Source organism: Cololabis saira, chromosome 8 (assembly GCF_033807715.1).
Source record: "Cololabis saira isolate AMF1-May2022 chromosome 8, fColSai1.1, whole genome shotgun sequence".
Classification (NCBI taxonomy): Eukaryota; Metazoa; Chordata; class Actinopteri; order Beloniformes; family Belonidae; genus Cololabis; species Cololabis saira.
The window spans coordinates 34,422,759-34,448,567 of NC_084594.1; the positions used below are offsets into that span (position 1 = coordinate 34,422,759).

The 25,809-nt window shown below is 41.4% G+C and overlaps 2 protein-coding genes across 2 annotated transcripts in view; one reads left to right on the plus strand and one right to left on the minus strand.

Moving 5' to 3' along the window:
* The window catches only part of slc25a26 (solute carrier family 25 member 26), a gene marked incomplete at its 5' end in the record, with an annotated part of 67,734 nt that extends 49,753 nt beyond the window's left edge, over positions 1-17,981 (plus strand). The window contains 3 exons of the mRNA XM_061728306.1: positions 682-746; positions 5,930-6,003; positions 17,559-17,981. Coding sequence (XP_061584290.1) covers positions 682-746; positions 5,930-6,003; positions 17,559-17,655 — 236 coding nt within the window. The remainder of the gene's footprint in view (positions 1-681; positions 747-5,929; positions 6,004-17,558) is intronic.
* Positions 17,982-20,273: 2,292 nt separating this feature from the next.
* The window catches only part of lrig1 (leucine-rich repeats and immunoglobulin-like domains 1), a 44,713-nt gene continuing 39,177 nt past the window's right edge, over positions 20,274-25,809 (minus strand). The window contains 4 exon segments of the mRNA XM_061727866.1: positions 20,274-22,092; positions 23,579-23,885; positions 24,001-24,135; positions 24,958-25,386. Coding sequence (XP_061583850.1) covers positions 21,897-22,092; positions 23,579-23,885; positions 24,001-24,135; positions 24,958-25,386 — 1,067 coding nt within the window. The 3' untranslated portion in view covers positions 20,274-21,896.

Here is a 25,809-nt window from a genome sequence, read left to right on the forward strand (position 1 = left end):
ATCCTAACCTTTATTGGAATGTACATCCAAGTTTAGTTGCAGGAATCTGAGGGAACGGATGTAAGAACAAAACTGGACAAGAACATCTGAAACAACCACAACCAAATTCACTCTATCCGGATGGAGCAATTTAACTGGATAGTTTTTTTTAAGGCAGAAATGAAATAGAGTAACGAGGCTGTTTTTAAAATGTAAGGAGTAAAAAGTACAGATAATTGCGTGAAAATGTAAAGTAAAAGTAAAAAGTCATCTGAAAAATAATTACTCCAGTGAAGTATAGATAACCAAAATTTCTACTTAAGTAAGGTAACGAAGTATTTGTACTTCGTTACTTGACACCTCTGAGTTTATCCAACCGAAATGAAGGAGAAAACTTAGCCTGTGACACGTATGGGTATGTTTTCTGAGAACAGCTGCTACAGTATGTTGATGGCAGGCACACTAACGTCTCTCGCCTATACACAACTCATAGAAAAGAAGCGTGTGTGTGCAAATCTGTGTGTATGTGTTTCCAAGCAGGTGCATGTTTGTGTGTGTATTTTCAGTGAAGGTATGGTTTAGATGAGGTTTGTTTTAATTTATGATTGGATTAGCAGCTTCAAAGGTAACAGCATTTACTGTTAAAGTCAGTGCAGGCGACGAACAGTCCTGATATGTTTGTGCTAAATGTGTGTCTTGTAGGTGCCGTAGCCGCGTTTGTCACCACTCCCCTCGACGTGGCAAAGACCAGGATCATGCTTGCGAAGGTACACGCACACTTAACACAGCTACACGGTGCACCACCTCCTCTGGCAGCTACTTTTAAACACTGTCGTCAGGTGATGCCTCGCAGACGGGGAGCTGAGCAAATGAAACGGTGTCAGCACGCGGGGCCGAGCGGGCCGAGCCGCGGCCCTGAGACAGCAGGGAGACGTGCAAACACATCCGTCACCTGCTCTGGAGTATGGACCGTGTCGGAGAGACATATTTGTGCACATGGTTAGTGTTAGACTGAGGAGTTTCCATCTCAAGGCTACATGTCACTAATAAGTAAAGCAAAGAGCCAGTGTCCCTTCTGTTAAACCCCCCACCCTCTCCAGCACCAGCACTACCACCTTCTTCTACCTCTATGTCTGGCTTCCCTCACTGCATCCTGTGTGTGTTTCCAAAGGAGTACTGAGTTCAACCTGTTACACACACACACACACACGCACACACGCAAACAGTCCTTGTAAAAGACACAGTGTTCCATTTGCGCTCCTGTCCTAACTAATGAGATACTGGAATTAAAACACCCGGACAGTCTTGATGTCCTGCGAGAACCTGTTGGCTGTAGATGGAGCTGCACAGTACAAAAGCTTCCAGTAAATATTATCTGTGAGGCAGCTGCTGAAATCTAACCACCAGTAAAACGCTTGGCTTGTGTTCATGTAGCTTTATAAGGGCAGGATTTCTTTATTCACTGAAGGCACTCCGGGTGAGCTTAGACAGAAAAAAAAAAAAAAAAAGAAGTTACATCACTCAAGGGTTGTTGTTTTCGTGTTCGGTATGGTTGGTGGTATGGAATTAAAATTAATATTTTAAATTCTGATTATTTATTTGACCAGGAAAAACACATGAGTTTTAAAAACTCTTTTAAAAGGGTTTTCTGGTCGGGACAGGCACCAGCTCTGGTGAGTGGTAAACCATTTAAAGTGTGTTTTTATGTTAACTATAGAAAGTATGATTTAATATTGATTGTGTTTAATTACATAGTAGTTTATCCATCCATCCATCATCCATCCTTCCATCCATCCATCCATCCATCCATCCTTCCATCCATCCATCCATCCATCCATCCATCCATCCATCCATCCATCCATCCATCCATCCATCCATCCATCCATCCATCCATCCATCCATCCATCCATCCATCCATCCATCCATCCATCCATCTTCTATACCCACCCGCTTAATCCTGTACAGGTCACGGGGTTAGCACTTTGTTAAACTAATTTAGGTGGTTTCTTTAATGAAGAAATTATGAAAACAAATAATCATACAAAAACAAGATATGAGATATTTATATTATATATAAAATTAAAACGGCAATCGAATGTTACTTCCTTAACATGTAAATAACCACTTATTTTCAGAATCTATATATGTGGCTGTGGCAACAAAGTGTGTCTCCTTTTATTTATTTATTCATTTATTTATTTATGTATATATATATATATATGTTTGCGTTGTTTTGTACTTACACCACCGACCCGTAGGGGGCGGTGTGGGATCTTTTGAGCACGATTCAGTGCTCAGACACAGCGACAGAAACAGGGCAGATCTTGTATGAGTTGAAGCTTATAAAATCTGAACACTTGCTATTACTGAAATTCTAGCAATCTAACTACCTGGTTTGAAAATGATGGAGAAGAAGCAGCAACAAGGAATATGTTGTAGTAAATACAAGTGGAGGTTGACGTGTCCGCGCTGACCTGAAAGTTACCTTTCTGAGGAAGTGCATGTCAGGCTGCAGCAAAGAGCACGGTGATCCCCAGAAACAGCATCACTCAGTGAAACATCCCACACTTACATCAACCTGAGGTCTGTTAACAGATGCTCAGGAGTTTTACTTTCATCCGGGGCCAAAATACCAGTTTATTGTGACCTGATGACCTATTTAACCTATTTCAGTTTCCCCAAGTGGTATTTCCAATTTTGGTGCAAATGCTAGTCTGACTCCAAACTGCCTGAATGTTGTTGTTTTTGGTGCCTAATATAATTGATCACTTTTTTGCCATCTAAAAGTAGCCCTATGGCTGATTTAATTTAGAAATATCCCAGTAAATGCTGAAGCATGGATCAAACTTAACCCTAAGATATTGAGTTTTTAGTCAAACCAACAAGTGATCGGTATACTTGCTAGAAAAAGTAGTGTGTATCAAACAGCTGGCAGAGCCATTGCAATGAACTATCTGTCAAAATGATTCCATCAGCAGAATATGGATAGACTATCACTTGCTCAATAAATCTGACTTGTGCACTTGAAAGGTTTAGCACCTTTTTCTTTTTACTTCTTAAAGCTCCCACAGCAGCAAGAGTCCAGACAGGAGGCAGACAGAAAGAGGAGTGTTGGTGTTGATGGGGTTGCACGATTTGGATTGGATTAACAGGAGGGAATATGGGTGTTTGAACTTGTCACATCAGATTGCTTGCAGCAGCGAGCAGAATGAAAGGCCGGTGTTGTGCCGTGGGCGGCCTGGCTGGCGCGGGCGGAGGGGCCGGGCAGGTGGGCATGCGGAGCACCGCTGGGTGTTGGACGGTGTTGGACGGTGTTGGACGGTGTTGGACGGTCGGGACTTCTCTGCTGCTACTGGACAGTGGCGTTCTTCTGCTCGGCCAGCGTGATTCCTACTGACATGAGACGGCGTCAGGATGCTGTGCCCCAACACTCCTTTTCTCTTAGCTGTATGAAACATTGTGAATGCCAAAGAATGGAGAAAAGTCGCATGTGAAAGCGCGTACTGAAGCACACCAATGTACAGGACTGTCTCAGAAAATTAGAATATTGTGATAAAGTCCTTTATTTTCTGTAATGCAATTTAAAAAAAAAAAAAAAAAAAAAAAAAAAATGTAATTCATTCTGGATTGATTACGAATAAACTGAAATATTGCAAGCCTTTTATTATTTTAATATTGCTGATTATGTCTTACAGTTTAAGATTAAGATTCCCAGAATATTCAAATATTTTGAGTTAGGATATTTGAGTTTTCTTAAACTGTAAGCCATGATCAGCAATATTAAAATAATAAAAAGCTTGCAATATTTCAGTTGATTTGTAATGAATCCAGAATGTATGACATTTTTGCATTACAGAAAATAAAGGACTTTATCACAATATTCTAATTTTCTGAGACAGTCCTGTATGTCAGGGAAAGCTCCTACACCTGGCTGCAGAAAGATATTTCTGCACGCCGGCCGATAGACAGGCACTGTGTGTCCTGTGTGTGTTTTGGACGCTGCTCCTCCTGTCCCTCCTTCCACCATCCCAGAGTGGTAAAGGAAAAGAAAACTTGTCAGCCGACGAGAGAGTCATTTCTCAACAACCTGCCTCCAACAGAAACAGAAGGAATAGGGGTGTTTTTCTTGTTATGGAAGCAAAAAAAAACCCATCTCAGAGTTACACTTTGCACCCAATGAAACATTCGGTTTCACACAGGTTTGGTGAACTGCACATCATATACAGACGCACACAGTGACAATGAGGTGGAACATACAAGTAAAAGTGTATTCTACTTTTACTTATCCATCCATCCATCCATCCATCCTCCACCGCTTATTCGTTACCAGGTCGCGGGGGCAGCAGTCTCAACAGAGATGCCCAGACTTCCTACTTTTACTTATTTTTTTGCAAATACTTTGAACCCAAAAATATTTGGTTTGTTTCCCCCCCACCAACTTCATTTTATTTATTAGTACACATCAGCTTTTTAAATTTGGGTGTGTAACATATTCCAAGAAATATTTGCAAACATTGGAAAAAATTGATTTGCATATCTCATTCTCTGCTACATAATATGATGAAATGACTGAAGGAATCTGCAGGAATGTCACTGTTAGGCAAGAGCACACCTCTTAGCTCAATACCTGTCACATGTGAGACAGTAGAAAACCTTTTTCTGTTCTCTTCTGGAAATATGTTGCAGGTCTGAAAGGCACAAATCTTGACGTCTATTAACAAATGAAACGCAGATGAGAAACATGAAACATCTTGTTGAGTTATGACCTTTGCCCCCACTCTTTTTGGCTACTTCCAGCATCGGATAACGCATCATACCTGTGCACTGCAGCGCTCACGCCTCCTTCGCCACAGGCTGACACCTCGCTTATTCATATCATGTATAGGCCTGTGTTAAAAAAATCGATTTCTCAATCCTAAATCGATTCTCATATTAATTCCTTAAAATCGATTAATATGTCTAAAGATCGATTTTTTTTATTTCTTTTTTATTTATTTCTGTATTTTTTTTTCATCATTACATTACAACTTTTGGTTCTTTTTTTGTTTATCCCCAAAAAAGGAATGTTTTGTTGGACACCATAATAACTGGTGCCATGTTTTTGCCTTTAAATATGTTTAAAGGTATGAAAACATTAAAGTGTTAGGTTATAATTGCATAAATTGTATATATATTTCATTACTTTATATACTGTCTTGGGGTTACATTTGCAAAAAATGCTAAAAACCAAATGCTCAAAAATTAAAAACCAAAATAGGAAACTAACCGAAATTGGAACAAATAAAAACGGAATGTGGGAAAAAATAAAACCGATTTCATCCGTCTCTGTTTGCTGGATCTGTTATCTGGATGCTGGATTGCTGGATCTGGTAATTCTGACCCACATGATGTTTCTGAAAGCAGTTCTATCAGCATTCTGGGAGCTGATTGGTCCTTACAGCATCATTAGCTGCCAATACTTGCTGTTGAATCTCAATATAATACTAGTAGTAATATGTTGCATAACTACTGTCATATAATTCATGCAACAGCTCAAAAAACTGTTTTAATAACACTAACCCAAATCAATATCGGAATCAAATCAAATCTTGATAATCGATTCTGAATCTTAAGAATCGGAATCGAATTGATTCTTGACATTTGAATGGATCCCCAGCCCTAATCAAGTAGATAAAAGCAGCGATCCGACGGGCACGCAGGAGGCCGAGCAGAACTAGAGAAGGTTTTTGGGCCGCGTGAGTGTTTGTGAGCGGGTTCCTGGGTGGGTGCTGGAGGTGACACCTGCCTCCCACACAGCTGTCCATGTACAAAAACAGGGAGGGAGGGAGGGTGGAGGCTGCAGGAAGCTCAGCTGGGGACGACTAACTGGGGGGGCCTGTCTGAGGAGCAGGAAGCCAGGGAGACTATCCGTCCGTCATCACACCTCTATTTGCTGTCTCTGTTTCTCCAGGCCGGGACGGCCACGGCGAGCGGCAACATTCCTCTGGTGCTCTACGACGTGTGGAGGAGTAGAGGCCTTTCAGGGTGAGTGTGTGCACCTCCAGTTTGGTGAAAGGATTCAAGTCCGCTGGGATGTTTTTCAAGCCAAACAGCCTTTTTACATAAAGCATTTCATCGCAGGTCTTTTTAAAAACATCTCACTGTCCATGATTTGATTCCGCTCCCGCCTGCTCTCTCACGTAATCAGGTTTGATGACAGTGTAGCCGCTCTGGGGAACAGCAACAGGAACGCACCGCCGCAGCTGAAATGTTAGACATAGAAAAGCTTTTCCTGCCAAATAGCCGTACCGTCCTGTTGATGAAGACGGTGAAAGTGAGTTGCAAGGGTTTATTTGAGGGCCTTGATGTGTTTATGATGCACTGTGGACAAAAGGCCAGGTCCGACGGGGCCACAGAGGACATTAAGACTAACTCTACCTTGTGGTGAGCAGAGGTGGAAAAAGTACAAAAATATTGTACTTAAGTAAAAGTACACATTTTCTGCTTGAAAATTACTTAAGTAAAAGTAAAAAGTACCCATTAAGAACATTACTTAAGTAAAAGTATAAAAGTACCTCAAATTAAATAGAATAAAGTACCAAAAGTACATGGTGTAAAATGTACTTAAGTACAAAAGTAAAAAGTAAAAAGTACAAAGTACAAAATTCAAAGTACAAAATTATTTTCAAAAGGATTGCAAAGAAATGAAGTCACAAAATTAAGCAACCCCCGCTGAAGGAGGATGAAGGAGACTCTTGAACTGATATAACTTTTAAATGCCAAAACCACCTTAGAAGGGGTGGAATGAAAGAGTGGTGCCCAGGGACACGCGTTGCCTGCCGCTCGGTCCTCGACGCGACGGCGGTTCCTCCGGCCTTCCTCTGCGGCGCAGCTCCCCCTCCTTCTCGGTATGGAGGCCGAGTCACCCCGTCCGCCCCAGGTGTCTCGTCACGGAGCCGCCGCCGGGCAATCACGGGCAATTCACGCGCCCCCCTTCCCGCTTAATTTCTCATGGTGGCCTCAATAACGTCCGCCTTATGGTTCCGCGTTAAATCGACGCACACCTTACGCCGTAGGCTGCGGCGTAGGGTGTAGCTCTGCGTCGGTGTAGTCGGCAATAGCCTACATTTTCATTTAAAGGAGCATGAGGCTCCTTTTAAGAAATGAGACTCTCTAGCGCCACCCTTCGCCACGACGGCCGTTGGGGGTACTGCAGCCAACAGCGAAGCCGGCACGGGAGAACGGGGAGAACGCACATGCAGCGTCATGTGACGTCACATCCGCAGGACAGCGCGGGAAATTCCGGGCACAATTGCAGCACATTTTGCAGCACACAGCCTGTTCAAGGCAACGGAGAGATACACTAGAGGGCTCATTCTTTTTGGTTTGGAACGCTTCATCTGACATTATTACTAGAAAAACTTAAAACTTATACAAATTTTTTTCATAAATCCTGCCTCAATCCTGCCTCATGCTCCTTTAATGTAAAACTTTAATTTGTAGCGAGTAACGACGTGTCCAATTTTAAATATAGCGGATTAAAAGTACAATTTTTTCCTTGAAAATGTAACGAAGTAAAAGTAAAAGTACACAAAAATAAAAGTATCGATAAAAGTACAAATTCTCAAAAATCTTACTTAAGTACAGTAACGAAGTACTTGTACTTCGTTACATTACACCACTGGTGGTGAGTCACAGGCTTGCTTGGTTACAATCGGCACCATTTAGTCAGGATGCATCTCATCTTTATGCTTACAGATTTGGGTTGGGCCAAACACCAGCAGGGCGTCAGCCTCCCCCCTCTCCGTCTCCCAAGCAAGCCTGCTTGCACATACTTTTTTTTTTTTTCTTTGTTTGAAGAGGTCATTGTGGAGGAATCTAATCGTTCCAGCTTGGTATTTAACATTTGCCATGGGTGATTACCTAAAAAAGTGTTTTCAGGTATTAGCAAACAGCCTGGAAATATCACTTTTAGTGAAGATCGCCTGCGAGACGACTGAACATTTGAAAGTTGGAAGTTGGAAAAGTCTAAAAGTTGGAAATCCCACTCTCTGTTTCATCAGCGATGGGGTGATAATGCACACTGGATCTCTTAACCAGCTGCCTCCTCTGAGCCACATGGAAGCACTTGATGCTTTTGTCCTCTTTTTCTCTCCCTTTTTATTTCATCCAACCATCACCCCGGGCTCAGCTCTATATCTCTAGAGGACATGTGTCACCGTAGGCTTGAAAAATGACAAACTCCTTGTACTTCTCCGATACTAATGTAACCAGAGAAGGTAAAGACTGAGAAGAAAGAGAGCGCACGCACGGGTGAAATGCAGAGACAAAGGAGGGTGTGTTTGAATTAAAAGGGGGTGGCTGTTGTTCTGCAGGGTCTGGTTGTTGCAGTGGTGCATGCCTGATACAAATTGCTGGGGCTTTAAAGCTGTAATTATGGTAATAGGCCCAATTGCAGTGTAGTGAAGCCATAAAGTGCTTCCATGTGTGCTCCGTGCCCTAGAGACCCCGCGCTTGCAAAAAACGCTGCAGCTCCCAGCATCCGGAAAAATTGCCAAACTTCACTGGGAGTCATGTTAAAAGGGACTAATAGGCAACATGTCCCGAACGCCTCCAGAGAAGGTTCTGATGTACACCAAAGTGGAAGAAATGCAAATATATTTGAACCCGCTACACATGTCAAAGTAAGATCCTCTGGAAGAATGTTGGCGAACCTTAATTGCATTTTTATTGTTCTTCAGCTTCATCCGTTAAAGCTTTTTCACAATTAAACTGTTATGACACTTCCACTGCACCCTGAAGCTGTCTAGACATTTTCACGAGTCTGCCATGGCAACAAGAAGTATGTGAACCCCTTTGAATTAGCTGCTTTTCTGCATTCATTCGCCATAAAAATGTGATCCTCACCTGGGTCACAATATTAACCAAACGCAGTGTGTGTCAGCATCATTCATCATACACAGTTAGGATTTTATTGACCGCACTCATTAGACATTCACACAGTTTAACGGGTGTGTTCAACAAAATAAATAAAACACTAGACTAGTTACTCCAGCTCAAGCCAATCGCTCCCAGTAATTTGCACATTTTAACCACAGTTTTTAATTAAGTTAGTTTGGAGGTGTGACTTACAGCTTCTGTTAGTCATAAAAGACAGTCAAACGTGTTAAGTTTTGCTTTGCATAAGAAGGAAAACTTAAAATGTGTTGATGAGAGCTGATATCACGAGATGAAAGTTTAATCTGCATGAAGGATACGGCATCATCTCAAAAGTGTTTGAGCATCTGTCTGTCCACATTTTGACAAATTGTCTAGAAATGGAGACAGTTTAGAAGTCTGGCTAATCTTCCTACAAGTGGGCATCCGCCCAAAGTGCCTCCGATTCCCAAATCACAGCCCGCCATCAGGTAAAGAAGAACCCATATGGCTCCAGGCTTGAAGACATCACTGGAAATGGGAAACATCTTGGTTCATCAGTATACCGTACTGAAGTCTTTGAAGCACGCCATGGAGGAGTCTGCTGCTCTGCAGAAAACACTTCTGAGCACCTGATGTTTGCCAAAGAGAACCTTGGCGATCTGCAATGCTACTGGGAAAATGATGAGATCTCTGTTCCAACGGCTGCTCAACATCAAAGCAGCATATGATCAGTGATATAACATGGAGAGAACATGATCACGTATCATGATGAATATCCATATTTACTGAAATACCCTGAAGGATAATGTCAAGGTGCTTTACGCCAGTGGAAGCTTAGTAGAAGCATATTGTCCCTCCTGTTCCTCCTGAACGCTGAGCAGGTCTGACCCAGAGCTACAGGAAGGTTAAAGTTGTTGCTGACACAGAAGATGGGATGAGCTATCAACTCCAAAGGTTCAGCTTAATAAAGAACATAAGACATTCTAACTGTTGATGTGGTATGAGCTTAAATGCATCACGTCTGTGTTTTAATGAGTAATGTGGTTTAAATGAAGATCAGAATCATGGTCGTTTAATGCGGAACATAAGGTCTGTAAGGGGTCCGTGTACTTTTATTGTCGTTGGAGAATGCAAATGTCACATGAAGCTGATGCTCAGTGTCAAATGTAGTCATATTGTCAACTTTAAAAGCATGAATTTAGTTATTATTGATGATTGTAGGCAATATTCATATCAACATCAAAACATGTAATACTATAGAGGTACCAGCAACAACTGGCCAGAAGCCTGTAAGCCAGTTTTGTCATCGTTGTATGAAACTTTTTTTTTTCTTTTTTTTTTTTACATATACAGGACTGTCTTAGAAAATTAGAATATTGTGATTTTCTGTAATGCAATTACAAAAACAAAAATGTCATACATTCTGGATTCATTACAAATCAACTGAAATATTGCAAGCCTTGTATTATTTTAATATTGCTGATCATGGCTTACAGCTTAAGAAAACTCAAATATCCTATCTAAAAAAATTAGAATATTCTGGGAATCTAAATCTTAAACTGTAAACCATAATCAGCAATATTAAAATAATAAAAGGCTTGCAATATTTCAGTTGATTTGTAATGAATCCAGAATGTATGACATTTTTGTTTTTTTAATTGCATTATAGAAAATAAACAACTTTATCACAATATTCTAATTTTCTGAGACAGTCCTGTATATGAGGAGGGTGGGGTGGGGGATCTGCTGCAAGTCTGAAATGAGAGAATCACAGGAAAACACACAACGGGCACACAAGTCTTTGGAATCTGCAAGAAATAGCACGGCCATCATTCAAAGTAAGAAGAGCGTCACATCTGCCATCCTCCAGATGCTCCATGTGCACCAAAGCCATCATGTCCTGGCTGTCGTGCACTCTACCGAGGCACAGGTGGGATTGCGGTTGTTACGACCCATCTCACTCTCAGAATGTCCTGATGAGCAGTGATTTTGACAGGTGGCAGTGCCATGTATACCTGGCTAAATGAGACAAGTAGTCAGAACCCGTCTTTTTCTCTCTCTGAGCAGAAGTGAAGTGAAGAACGAATTACAGGTGAACTGTCCTCAAAATTCAAAATTATGTTAGGTTTCATTTTGAGTAAGCAGAAAGAATCCGTCAAAATGATTTGATTCAGCTAAAGACTAAAATGCCACAAATTTAGTCAAATGTGTAATATCGTTATGGGTGACTCTTGTGGATTCAGTGTCATGAAAGCATTGGTCAAAACCAAAATGACAAAAACTCCGGTCAAATTAAACAAAACATTTTTTTGAACACAAAAAGCCAATAAACAGTAAAGCACGGTGGTGGGAGCATCATAGGGTGGGAAATGTTTCCTCAACTCATGGATGGTGCTAAATAAAGGCAGGTTGCAAGAAAACAATCTATTTGAAACTTTCAACATGAGAATAACTCAAGTGTACCTTTCAATTCCTTTTCTTTCATTTTTTAAAAGTCTTGTTTATTTTACACCTTCAAAGTTCAAAGTGGATAGCATTAATCAAAATGAATTGCAATGAAGGGATAGGAAAGGGAGTACTATGTTTTATTTCACATTACATACAGTATACCATATATATATATATATATATATATATATATATATATATATATATATATATATATATATATATGTATGTATGTATGTAAGGGATTTGTGATGTCTTCACGCCCCCGCGTCGTCCATATATTTATGTTAATGTCACCTCGAAGGGCATTATCCCGCTTATACTACGGTCAATAACCAAAAAACATAAATATTAAATCAGTTATTCATGCTTTAATGTGTTTTCCGTTTAAATCATTAGTTTTATAACAAGCCACAGCTGAGCGGCTGAGCAGACTATTTAATCTCTCGCCTGCAGCCTTTGGAACCTGGTAAGTTACAAAGTTTTTTAACAAGCCATAACTCAGTTTCCTTGGTAACGGGAGATATTCTAGTCCGCTCAGCTCGTTTGTTAAATAAAAAATTGTTAAATTCACCAAATAAATTAAAAGAAACTACAAAATCACTCACGTCGCCGTCCTGCGGTAGCCGGCTCTTCTCTGAATATCCGTTGCCATGGTTACCACCTGGCAGTTCATCCAGCGCAATGATATTAAAGTTATCAGGCAATTTGACCCAACTATTTTTCTAGGTGTTGGTTATCACTTTTAACCTACACCTGCCAGCCAATCAGAATCGAGTATTCACACAGGCCGTGGTTATAAATATATGTATATATTATACGTTCTGAGGCCTTAATGAAGCTCTTTGGCTAATTATGTTAACATTGTCCTAAAGTGGTGCCAAACATCTCAGATGTGTCTGACAATGTATAAACCCCTACTCCTACACACAAGGGCTTTTTGTAACTGGGCCCGTGATACTTTCTCTGAGCTCACCACTGTTCCACCGTGCACTTCTTGAAACTATATTTAGCCAGATTCCCCAGAAGACGCTATTGGCCGACACGGGAGGGATGACAGGTTTTACTGGCTGTCCGGGCCGTGATGTCAGCGTGAGTCAGAGCACCTGGGGGAGCAGAGAGGGGAATACTTGAGCTGTGTCTCTGCTCTGACGTCTCCCAATCCACAGGTGGGCCTGATCTCAGACAGGAAATGTAATGCTAGTGGAGAGCAGAGACAAAACAAGAGACTGGAGTTTAAAATTAGTTCATTCCTCACACTGCTGGCTGTCGTGTTTCACATGGTCACGGAGGCCGAAAGGCTTTTGTTTCCTTGCTTTCTTTTCCACAGTTAATGATTTTTAACTTTCTTTAGAGTATACACTACTTATTCTTAGTACTGCTTATTAAATACTTAGTTCTTCACGTAGCTGAATGTGCTGACGACAAAATCACATACACGTTATCAATAGAAATCAAAGTTAGCTCTGGATCAGGAGGATCCAGCTTGTCCTTGTCTCAGTCGTGCATGTGGCCTCCACGTGCGAGTGCAAATGGAGGGTGATTGACTTGGAGTTGCATTGGGTTGTTTAAATGTATTTTTCCGAGCAGTATATTTGATATTGATGTGTAAGTTGTGTACGCTCTTCGTGGGGTCGAGCCAGTCCCCTTAGCACAGGGGTCGGCAACCCAAAATGTTGAAAGAGCCATATTGGACCAAAAACACAAAAAACAAATATGTCTGGAGCCGCAAAAAATAAAAAGTCTTGTATAAGCCTTAGAATGAAGGCAAATGGCGAAAGGCAAAATGTCAAGAAAAAAGTTGAAATGTTGAGAAAAAAAGTTGAAATGTTGAGGAAAAAAAGTCGAAATGTCGAGAAAAAAGACGAAATTTCTGACTTTTCGAGAAAAAAGTCAAAATGTCAAGATTAATGTTGAAGTACAATCTTGAGAAAAAAGTCAAAATGTCAAGATTAATGTTGAAGTACAATCTTGAGAAAAAAGTCAAAATGTCGAGAAAAAAGTCGAAATGTCGAGAAAAAAGTCAAAATGTTGAGAACAAAGTCGAAATGTCGAGGAAATAGTCAAGATTTCGTGAAAAAGTCAAAAAAAGAGAAAAAAAGGAAAAGAAGAAAAAAAGAAAAAAAAGTAAAAACAAATAGAGAAAAAAAAGAAGAAAAAAAGGAAAAAAAAGGTCAAACATTTTTGAAAAAACTCCAGGAGCCACCAGGGCGGCGTTAAAGATCTGCATGCGGCTCTAGAGCCGCGGGTTGCCGACCCCCGCCTTTGTTTATTGTTTGTTTGTTTATTGTTTTGCACAGTTTTTAAAAAATATACAGGACATATCAATGATAAACACTATAGGTGCAGGAAGAGGCAAAAAACCCAATGGGCTTATTTGAAGCCTCCACTGAAGATATTAAAATTTCATGTCAAGATTAACATACAAAAAAACAGAAAGTATAACTACACAAAAGTGATGGCAAACTAATAATGCAATATATAAATAATAAAGAATAAAGACAAAAAATAAATGTGTGTGAGTGTGCATGGGATATTGTTTTTACAACTTATATTATATTGACTCCTGAGCAAATAAGACTGTACATGTCACTATGAGTGAAACACAAAAAAAAACAAAAAAACAAAAAGAACATGGATACATAAACAACAATACATTGGGAAAACAGTTACTTAGCAGGCCTTAGCAGGTTAAATACCCATCAAGGCAAAGACTTCGTAATTTAATCTTTCAGAAGGAATTAGCCTACAAAATGTAGCATAGCTTTTACTGCCGTATATTGGATTGACTGCTGCTTCCTTTGTTGTTCCTCTGTCGCCTAAATAAAGTCAGAAGTAGGGCCGTACCTTTCCATGTGTTGTTGTTTACTCACCTTAAAGACCTGGTAGGGACCTGATTATTCTCTGATTTGTCCTGGACCATAAAACCTTAGAAGTCAAAGGGGTTGTCTGGTATTTTTCACGTCTATCTACTGGAATTTCGGAGAGACCATCAGGTCTTATCCCGGGATCTTAATGGTTATTTCAGCAACACAATGCCAGACCTCATTCTGCATGACTTCCAACATCATCGCTTCATAGTGCGAGAGCTCGACTGACCGAGCTGTTTCCGTTCAAAGCGTTAGGTGCAAACAGGTTTTTCTGAATGCTTTGAGAGCATGTGTTTACTTTCAAAGAAAATTATTTTCCTTCATTTCAATGTTCAATTCAATTGTATTTATAAAGCATCTATTACAACCCAAGTTGTCTCTAGGCCCTTTCCCGAGACCGAGATCACGACTCCCGAGCAATTATTACAAATTCTATCTTTTAATGGAAAAGGGAGTTGTTGCTTAAGGAACCCGTCACGCTCACTTGAACGGAGCAAAGACCCTGCAGAACCGGTCTGAACTAGCTCGTCTTTGCCTGGGCGGGGGGGGTTGCTTTTTATGCACAATTTAAAAAAAAAAAAGAAGCTGGTGTAATTCTAAAACATTAAGTCAAATAATCTTTACAAATCTCAGTTTCCACATTAGTTTGACAGATGCGTTTACATTTTTCTGTTAAAATATTGCGGCTCCCGGGATTTCAGGTCTTAAGAGCTTTGAATGTGTCTGGTGTATAAGTCTCCAGGAAGAGTCTTTTAGAGCTGATGAAAACCAAACCACATAACTGCAATATCTCACAAGTTGTATGCACATTTAAACGGGCGGAAACAGAAGTGCTTAGACATCCACGCAGGTGATGAATGCAAACATGAATGCAGACATTTTGTGTGCGTGGACAGTTTTTGTTGCCTTTTTCTTCAAACTCACACTCTCACGTATGCAGGCACACATCCACGAGCACACGCTGGTCTTTATTCATTTCAGCTGGCCGGGAACAGGCCAGACCATGTGAGAGTGGGGGGGGGGGGGTGTTGGCAGACGCAAGGTGTCGGTAGGCAAACATACAGCGAGGGAGAGATGGAGAAAGGAGGAGGGGGGGTAAAAAGAGAAAAGGAGGCAGATGTGCAGATGGGACAGTGAGCGTGTGTCTGAGAAATGGATGACGCAGCAAGAAAAAAGAGACGGGGAAGAAATCCCCAAACAAGTGAGCCAGCTGAAGGAGGCCGTTGGATGGATGGACAGCAGACAGACATGTGTGGATGTCATCTGGCCATCAGTCAAGCATACAGACGGAGGGAGAGAAAGAGGAGGATCGAGAGCTCCTGAGAGCTCCAAGGGTGGGGAACGTGAAGCCTAATACCAAAAACAGCTGTGAGCAGCGGGAGGAGGGTGGGTGGCTCGGATCTTGGGAGATGGGCGCTCTCTCATGGCCCGTAACATCCTCTGACCCCCGCAACGTCAACGGCTCCTTTTCAGGCCCCAACCCGAGGCCCCGCTTGTTTTAAGGGCTGCACAAACAAGGGTTCCCGTTTGAGCCGCTCCCACGAGCCGTCTGCACCTGAACACGGAGCCCGGCTCCTACGCCAACACTCAATCTTCCTCAGCGTTGGTGCGTCGGCGTAGGGATACATGATACAGTTGGAACTGCAACAGTATCAAACAGGCAGGGATGGCAATTCCAAGTATGTGGAGATCTATTTCCTCCTTTTACCACTCCCTTCAAATTAAAAGCCAGCAAATGGAGGATGTGTTTAAGACTGGGCCTGTGTTGAAAAAATCGGTTTTACGATTCTAAATCGATTCTCATATTAATTCCTAAAAATCGATTCTTATGTCTAAAGATCGATTTTTTTAATTTATTTTTTCTTCATCATTTTCGCCAGGTGAACTTTAATCCCAGTAGTCGGACACACAGTTTGTCATGACACTTCTGAAAAATGCCAGGTGCTTCATGGAAATATGTGTGCGTGGTGACGGAATAAATTAGATAAGCTAAAATGATTTGTTTACTGCATGAACTGTTGCAATTTCTTTCTTTTTTTGCACTTTAAATTGATATTGAAAGGCCTGTTTGAGTTATTTATTTCTTAGTTATTTCACAATAATTATTGTGAAATTATTATTTCACTAGTTATTTTACAGCCATATAATTCAGGCAACAGCTCAAAAAACATTTTAAATAACACTAAGCCAAATCAATATCGAATCGAATCGAATCATGATAATCGATTCTGAATATTAAGAATCGGAATCGAATCGATTCTTGACATTTGAATCGATACCCAGCCCTATTTAAGACATACAATTTTAAGCTATACATTATTTATAAATGAGAAAAAACGGACTCTGGATGTGCTCACAAACCATGGCAGGCACCACGGATGCAGCGTTGTTATTAGTAGAATTATGACACGGACACTAGTGGTGACTTAATAGGCAGGACTGGGTATTTATTTGGTTGCAGGTAAAACAATGCACTGCACAGTGGACTTGTTAAGGGGATATATTAAGAAAAGAAATCATATTTTTGTGCTCGAGATTATAATGTTTGGGTGAATGAAGTGATAACTGGTTGAAAGCCATGGGATTATACAACACTGCACTCTGAAAATATGTCGTCCAGTGAGAATTTCACATTTGCAGACATCACAAACTCTAATCAGATTATAATTATCCACTTCTTTATCTCACATTATATATATTTTACTCCACCCCTAAGATGGGTGTTATGAACAGAGCTGAAAACGTCGTTTTTGTGTCATAACCCCTTGAGGCAGTTTGACCAAAGTACGTAAGAGAAATTTCATAAAAACAACAGGAAATTGTGTCAATTTTTGAAAAAAGGAGAAAAGAAAACAATGGGGGGGGGGGGGGGGGGCTAATATAACTCCTGTAAGTCATCTAATGTAACTTTATCCACCCCTTTTTAAATTTGAAACAAAAGTAAATTACAAATTTTAAATAGTTTTAAAAGGTCAGTTGTAATTTGGACTCAATGTCCTGTCTTCCTTTAACAGCATTAGGATATCAATTATGTCAAATATATACGAGTAGTGGTAAAGCTCCATTTCTGAAAATGTAAGTCAGTGATATTTTGTTTGCATCAATGTAACATCACATTTTGACATTGATAATCAATAGTTGGATCAATAAATGAATAAACAAGTGTATCTACTTATCTTCAAAAGTAAACGCAAGAGTAGCGCTTCTGTTGCTGGTTTCTGTCATCTCGCTGTATTCTTGGTGTTCTAAAACCAGATTTGACATTTTGCAGAGAAAAGTGTTTATATTAGCAGAAATGCACGTTCTCCCCAGATGTGCCGTGTTTAAATTTCAAGGAATTTTCATTTCCGTCTTTCTCTGCAGTCTGTTTGCAGGCAGCATACCAAGGATCGCCTTCATAAGCGTGGGTGGTTTCATCTTCCTCGGAGCCTATGACAAGGTCCGCCGCACGTTGCAGTAGAGGGTCGTCCTGACCTGGACCTGGACCGGGACCTGGACCTGGACCTGGACCCGGACCTGGAGGAACATCAGTGAAAGCATCTGTGGAAGTCGCCCCCTTGTTCCCTGCAGGGGAGCCGAGCACATCAATGCTGGGAGCATTTGGTGGACGGTGCACGGGGTTGATTGCATTACCAGAAGATGCTGCATTCCTCCTCACAAGCTCCGTGGGTTCAGTCTAACAGTCACCTCGGCACCAGATTGGTGATTGGTTGAAATTAAACTATGTACGTTTCTATTTATGTGTGAGTAAATGAGTTCTGGTATTAAAGACTGTCTGGAGAATGATCCGTCTCCCTGGGATTCCTGTATAGGTTCATGTGTTTTCTAGCGTCCATATGTTCTCCTCTCTATTAAGACAAGCCAGCTGTGTAAAGACCCACTGGAGATGTCACCAGTTTTCATTGCTGCCCGAGCAAAACTCACCTCATTCACTTGCAAAAGTCCTTGCAAAAGGATGCTGCTTTTGTGCTGCACAATTATTTGAAGGTGCTCCACAAGACCATGACCAGACCACAGTATGTTTTGTTTTATTTTAAGTGTGTGTGTGAGAGGGAAAGAGAGTGAGAGATTGAAGCAGCTTCTTCAGGTTTTCACTCATATTGCTGGTTTTCTTATCTCGACTTGAGCTTCATGGTTTACTTGATACAAACAGGGTTTGTTAAAGTGCTGAAGTGGAATAAGGAGCCCCTCATTTTAATCTTCTGTATTTTTTTTTATGGAAAAAAAGTGATTTAAAATTAAATTTTATCATAGTGGGTCTTACTTACGACTGTTTTTCATTGTGCTATTATTTATTTAACACAAATGAAGCTAAAAAGAAAACAAATCATGTGGGCAGCACAACTAAGTACCCAAAATATTCAGTCGCTCAGAGATCTAACAACAATAACTCAAAGTCGTTTTCTGTACGACTTAATCAGTCTCTCACATCATCGTGGAGGAATCTGCCTCTTATCTACAATATTGCCGGTCCATTCAGGGTTCGGGGCTTTTGCACGGCTCTCCTTTGGTTCCACTACAGCTGAAATCTGGACTGACCTTGGTTCTTTCTTCAGTCATTCTGATTTAGATGTGACGATGTGCTCTGAATGGCCGTCCTGTTGTATAATCCTGCTTTAGCTTTCACACAGATGGCCTTGCATTTTCCTTTAGAATATTTTAGTACCCATGAGTTACTGCCAGGTGTCAAAAAACAATCAGATAAACCCCCTATCCACTGCTTTGCTGATCCGTTCAACAAGGGGTGATGATTCGAAACACTAGGCTGAAACTTCACTTCCTAAGAGACCACTAACTAAAAGCATATTACTTGAAGGATTATGAGACAGTGGGATGTTGAGCCGCATTTTGTAATAAACGTCCAAAATGTAATAACTTTGTCATTTCATTTTTGTAATAAACTGCCGCATTTTGTAATAAACTACCCCAACGCATTTTGTAATAAATTTTGCCGCATTATGTAATGAGTTATTACATTTTGAGAAGATTATTACAAAATGCACTTGCAACTTTTTTATTCTCTAGAAAATGTAATAACATGGTGCATTATGTAATAACAATTCTAAAGCATAGTTGGTTTGTTATTGGCCGATATAATTCCAAACTTCAAATAGGCAACTAAAGTTATATTTGGAGTATTATACATAGATTTATTGGGCTACATAGCTCTAAGGGAAATTGCATAAAAAAATCTTGTATAAATTCATTGTTAAACAAACAACAATAATAGGTATTATTACATAATGCACCATGTTATTGCATTTCCTAGAAAATAAAAAAGTTGCAAGTGCATTTTATAATAATCTTCTCAAAATGCAATAACTTATTACATAATGTGGCAAAATTAATTACAAAATGGGGCAGTTTATTACAAAATGCGGCTTTATTACATAATGAAATGAAAAAGTTATTACATTTTGGACGTTTATTTCAAAATGCACCGTTATTACAAAATGCGGCTCAACAGGGAAGAACACGTCTTCCTTTCTGATTTTCAGCGAGTTTGATGTGTGTTTGTTCAGGAGTCAGCCCAGCAGTAAGACTGAGTGTTTGTTGGAGCCGGAGCAGATGAACAGATGAATATCCTCACAGGTGGGACCGTGTCCTGCTGTGTGTCCACCAGGGTGTTGATCCCGGCGGCTGCTGTGTGATTGGTGGAGGCCGTGGCCGGGAGCACGTCAATCATCCGCTGACAAACATCCATCTGGAACTCACATTCTGACTGAATCAGCCCAGGAGTCGGTTGCAAATACTTAAAACAGCCCACAAAAAAGAGAAGAAGAAAAAAAAGAAAAAGAAAAGACTGCCGTCTTCGCAGCTTCTAGGAGACGGGAGACATTCCTGTTGGGAAGATTATCTTTGCATGTGCATGTGGCCCAGGCAGAAGCACGGCTTTTAAGATCAAGGTCTGGATTTCATGTTGTGGTGCACGCTCCATTTGAATTGATGCCTTCTCCATAACCACGATGACAGGAGTGCACGCCAAACGCTACCTCAGCTGGTTGTGATCGTGCTGGGACCAAAACAGGAGTTCCTTGTGTTTGTACAAGCCAGAAAAACGGGACACAACACCGGCAATTATAGCAACGTGTGATTTTATTAGACACTTCAATGCCATGTTAGATGCTTCACTGTTTTAGATGAACATTGGTACACCAGTTTGCTACAATAAATTAGTTTTTCAAAGAACATGATCTGCACCGCGCTCCCTCTCGTCCCTTAAACCTGCCACACTGGGCTCAGTTTTCCAGCAGGATCTCCGAACGGCCCTCGCTAGTGAAATCATGTGATAGGTGCCATCAGGTGTAACCGGAGGAGCATTTCCTCCAGCTCCACTGGTGAGAGATCGGAATTCATATTGAGGAAACAAATGCATAAATTAAAACAATGTAACTACTCTGGCAGAATCTGAGCCAGTGCGTCCAGGGACTGGGACACTCCTTTAACTGAACTGCAGCGGTGACGTGACTGAGGCAGAATACTGGCCAAAGTTTGAGAATATTGTATAATCAGGTCAATTAAATGCAAGTGTTCAAGTGCACATTTTTAGAAGTTTGTGGATGTGACCAAGAATGTTATATTCGGAGATCATTATTGGCTTTCACATCGTTCTGTTTACCAGCTGTTGTTGCTGAAGTTCCACTGCATTTGTTTGCAAACTTGTTCCAAAGTCACTAGAAATGAAGAACCCAACGTATATAGAAGTAGATGGGAGCAGCTTTGCAGCGATGTGTAGTCAGAGAGGTGGAAGAGACTTAACGGTGCAGCGCTGACGTTGACCGGCTTGAGGAGACAGTCCACATATTTTGACACAGGGAAGGTTTCCTGCATTCCTACTGGCACATGAGGTACACAATCCACTCATTTACGCAGCGAGTATAAAAAAGGTGCTTTAGCTGACTGACTGCCCACGCAAATATCCCACCTCGCACCGTCTGACATACCAAAATAATTTACACCAGAGCTCTTCCTTCATACAACAATGCATGCGAGTTACGTTTCTGTGAGGCCGAGGCCGATGGCACTGTATGGAGGGGAGGTAAAATAAAGAAAAAAAAACATTCAAGTGCAATCAAGGATTTTGTTTGCTATAAAAAAAAAAAAAAATGTACCAGTATCTCTCACAAAACAATGTCCCCCGACATGTTACAGGTTGAGTCTTCTTTGATCATGCAATAAGGCACTGCAGCTGATGTTGGTAAAAGCTGAAAAGGGCTGTTTCTTTCCCCACGAAAAATAAAAATAACATCACTCCTTTTTTTTCTTTGACATGCACATATATTCAAAACACTCTTGTAAAAGTTACATAATATATAAGAAATCTCTTATGTACAGTTAAAAGTCCCAAGGTATATTTCTCTTCTTTTCCCCCCACTGCACATACTTACACTGGGCAACATTCCCTAAATTTACATGCTTCAAATGCAAGTCACATTTTTTTGGAGCTAGAATTTTTACTTGTCACCTCCTAAAGGAAGGTTTTTAAACTATGTACAGCTGATACGCTCAGATGGGACGCCACCCACACAAGCTCCACCTTCAAATACCGGACGCCTCCCCCCTCCAACCTCACCTTTTTTTTGCTTCCTGGTTTTCCTCACAAGTCTAGATCCAGGAGCCTCATCGATATGAGGTAGCAGTTTATTTACCAGTGCAAAGAAAAAAATACAAGTCCATGTTTTAGGCGAGAGCCGGTTCCTGCTAGTCGCTGGCTCGCCGTAGAGGGTTGTTGTCGTTGTGAGAGGCTCGGAGCGCGTGTCCATTGGGCAGCAGAGTCTGCCTGAGCTCAGGCTCACAGTCCGTGTCCGGGCAAACGGGCCTCGGCCCGCCGGCCAGCTTCACCGGCTTGTGGAAGGATTCTTCTGGTGACGTGGAGCTCGTCGTCGTCTGTCCTGCCCTGCTTGCTGTGAACAGAGATAGGGAGGGGGGTGGAATGTGAAACAGGGAACGTGGATGATTTGAATATTGACAAATATGCTTTCGTTCAGCTTTGGAATGTGTGTATTGAGCAGACACGTATGAGGTATGACACTGATACAGCTCCTCACTCCAGGATCTGAATCCCGGAGCAGGCCTGGACCCGCACCTTCAGGACAGTACAAATGTGTGCTGATTTCTTAGGTTTTTAGAGATATCCCGAGGGGTTGTGGACTTGCAATAGTTCAGACTGCAGGTAAAAGTGGCCCAAACACTGGGGGTCAACACTGCAAAAACTCAAAATCTTACCAGGAATATTTGTCTTATTTCTAGTTAAAATGTCTCATTTTTTGTCAAAAAATCTCATTACACTTAAAACAAGAGTCATTATCAGAAAAATAACTTGTTATTTGACAATTTTCACCTGTTTCAAGTAAATTTTCACTTGAAATAAGTAGAAAAATCTGCCAGTGGGACAAGGTTTATCTTTTCATTAGAAGCAAAAAAATCTTGGGTCACTGAAACTGCCCAAAGTTATAATCAATAATAACGTACTGAAAGTTGATTTATGAATATAAGACATTGCTTTTGAATTGTGTTTCAAGAAAAGCGTTTAATAAAAACCAAATTGATGAAATTGGCCTAAACAAATTGGTTGGTATCACTAGAAAAGATTGAAAATAATGTGACCATAGTGACGTGTTCAAGTAAAGTGTGTCCTGTAATTAAAGTCGCAGTTGTGAAAGCAAATAATTAAAAACCCAGACTGGAATTTGCATATTGACAAGCCACAAAGCTTCTGGGAGTATGCCTTTTGGACAGATGAGACAAGATTGGAGCTTTTTGGGAAGTCGTATCGTTCACAGATGCAAAAATGGTACAGGACGTCCTCATGCTGTGAAGGTACAAGGAAATCTCAAGACTATCAAGAAATGTGCTGCTCAGTGTCTGAAAGTTGCGGTCATGAGTCTTCCAATAGGTTAATGACCCAAAACATTAATACTAAAACTGGCCAAGAGTGTCTATGAACAAAACCGCAGACTGTTCTGAAGAAGTGTATTTCCCGGAGTCCTAAACTAAATCCTATTGAACATCTGAGGAAAGAAACTTGCAGTCTGGGGTAAAAAAAAAACAACCTTCAACGTGAGAAGCTGGAGCACTTTGTCCATGCGGAGTGGACCAAAACACCCGTCTACAGGTGCAGAAATCTCTCAGTTGAAATCATTTGATTGCAGTGATCACATCAAAAGGTAGTGAGCAAAATATGAAATTGAGGGTTCATTGTTTTTGTCCAGGCCAGTTTCGTTAGATTACTTTTTTCTAAATTACTGTGTAGAAGCACAATTCAGACACAGTTTTCAGTAAATGACTATGTGTTATAACGTTATTTCCGTGAACCGTTGTGGGCTAATCGGCCAAAGGGAGACGTATATCAAAACGTGGATGAGTGTATCTCTAATTTCAACCTCCATGAATTCTTACCTTTTCTATCTTCGTGGTTCACGTGTATTGTGTTGTGATTTCTCGGCAGCGTGGATCCTTGGATGTCCTTTCGGATGCCGTAGGGAGTCCCGTTGCAGAGCGGAGCCGCGTGCGACCCTGTGTCGTGCTGCTCTGCCAGGTGCAGGTGGGAGTAGGGCGGCGGGGGAACAAACTGCTGCTGGTACTCCAGGCCCCGGACGGGGCCGAACCCGTGGCTCAGGTAGTCGGGATCTTTGGAGTAGCTGCTGCCAGACTCCATGCAATCCGTGCACACTACCGCTCCGTCGAAACCTTCGGGGGAGAGGAAAAGAGAGCAGAAACAGCTCATTATCAACGTTGGGGATGTTTGTTTCCATGATTTCTCCTAGTACTGGGTAGTTCAGACACAGGGAGGACTCGTGTTTACCTGTGGGGTCTACGACGTGTCCGTTGGGCTGAGGAACACTACCGGCCTCCACGCGGATGCACACGTCCTGCCGCTCGGACAGAGTGCCCTGGGAAGAGAGGTAGCTGGGCACGTCGGGAGGGACGATCGTTTCATCTGAAAGACCAAAGAGGTGGAGATTTCAGAGCCAGGACTAGGCTTGTGTTGAAAAAAAATAAATACATTGATTTTCTGATTCTAAATCGATTCTCATATTAATTCCTAAAAATCGATTTGTATGTCTAAAGATCGATTTGTTTTCATCATTACATTACAGCTTTTGGTATTTTTTTGTTTATGCCCAAAAAAGGAAACTTTTGTTGGACATAAGAATAAATGTTTTTGCCTTTAAATATGTTTAAAGGTATGAAAACATTAAAGTTATCAGTTATAATTTCATAAATTGTCTATATTGCATTACATTATATACTGTCTTGGAGTTACATTTGCATAAAAATTCTCAAAAATTTAAAACTGAAATAGACCAAAAATGGAAAAAATGTAAATGGAATGTGGGAAAAACTAAAAGCGATTTCATCCGTCTCTGTTTCCTCCCTGGATCTGTTTGGTAATTCTGACCCACATGATGTTTCTGAAATCCGTTCTATCAGCATTCTGGGAGCTGATTGGTCCTTACAGCATCATTAGCTGCCAATACTTGCTGTTTAATCTCAATATAATACTAGTAGTAACATTTTGCATAACTACAGTCATATAATTCATGCAACAGCTCAGTTTTAATAACACTAACCCAAATCATTATCGGAATCGAATCGGATCGAATCAAATCTTGATAATCCATTCTGAATCTTAAGAATCGGAATCAAATCGATTCTTGACATTTGAATGGACCCCAGCCCCGGTCGGTCCAGATACTGGCTCTGCTTAGACACCAGGTGACGCATCAGTTCCATTGAATCCAACCTGAGCTTAACTCACCGGTGTTGGTCACGCTGCACTCCTCGCTCTTCTTCCTGGTCTGGTAGATGATGCACACCCACACCAGCGACGTCACCACGATGCTGGTGACCACGGTGATGACGATGATGCCGATGGTGACGGTGCTCAGGCCCCTGGACGGCGTGCAGGAGCGGCTCGTCACCGTCAGCTGGCTGTGAGCGCGCTCCGTGCCCAGGGTGTTGGACATGAGGCAGGTGTAGCGGCCGGCGTCCTCCAGCGCCGCCGAGCTGATGACCAGCAGCTGGTTCCCGGGCGTGAAGTGGTGGCGGTCCGAGGGCCGCAGCGGCTGGTCGTCCCGCAGCCAGGTGATGCGGGGCGGCGGGCTGCCCAGGGCCTTGCACTGCAGCGCCACCGTGTCCCCGACGGCCACGCTGCGGTCCTTCAGCTCCTGGACCAGGTGGGGGGTTTCTACGGAGCACAGAGAGAAGACGGTTGAAGAAAGACGGCAGGATTCCTGGGAAACGATTAGGGGTGGGCAAAAATATCGATATGGCAATATATCGCGATACTTTTCCAGCCGATTCAATATCGATATTCAAAATTTGAATACCGATTTTTTTTTTTTTTTTTTTAATCCCCGATTTTTTTCCCATTCTATCACCCAGTGCTCCTACCTAAGTGACAATCCTGGGCATTGCCACTCTCTACCAACCCTGGGAGGGCCCTGCACTAAGCTCAGGTTTTATTTCACGTTTTATTTCATTTTATAATTTATTTTTTATATAACACAATTGCCTGTCCTTAAAAAATGAAAAATAATGGACAGAGGTTTATTTATTTATGGATTTATATCTATACTGACTGATCACTGTGCCTGTCCTTGGTTTTAGT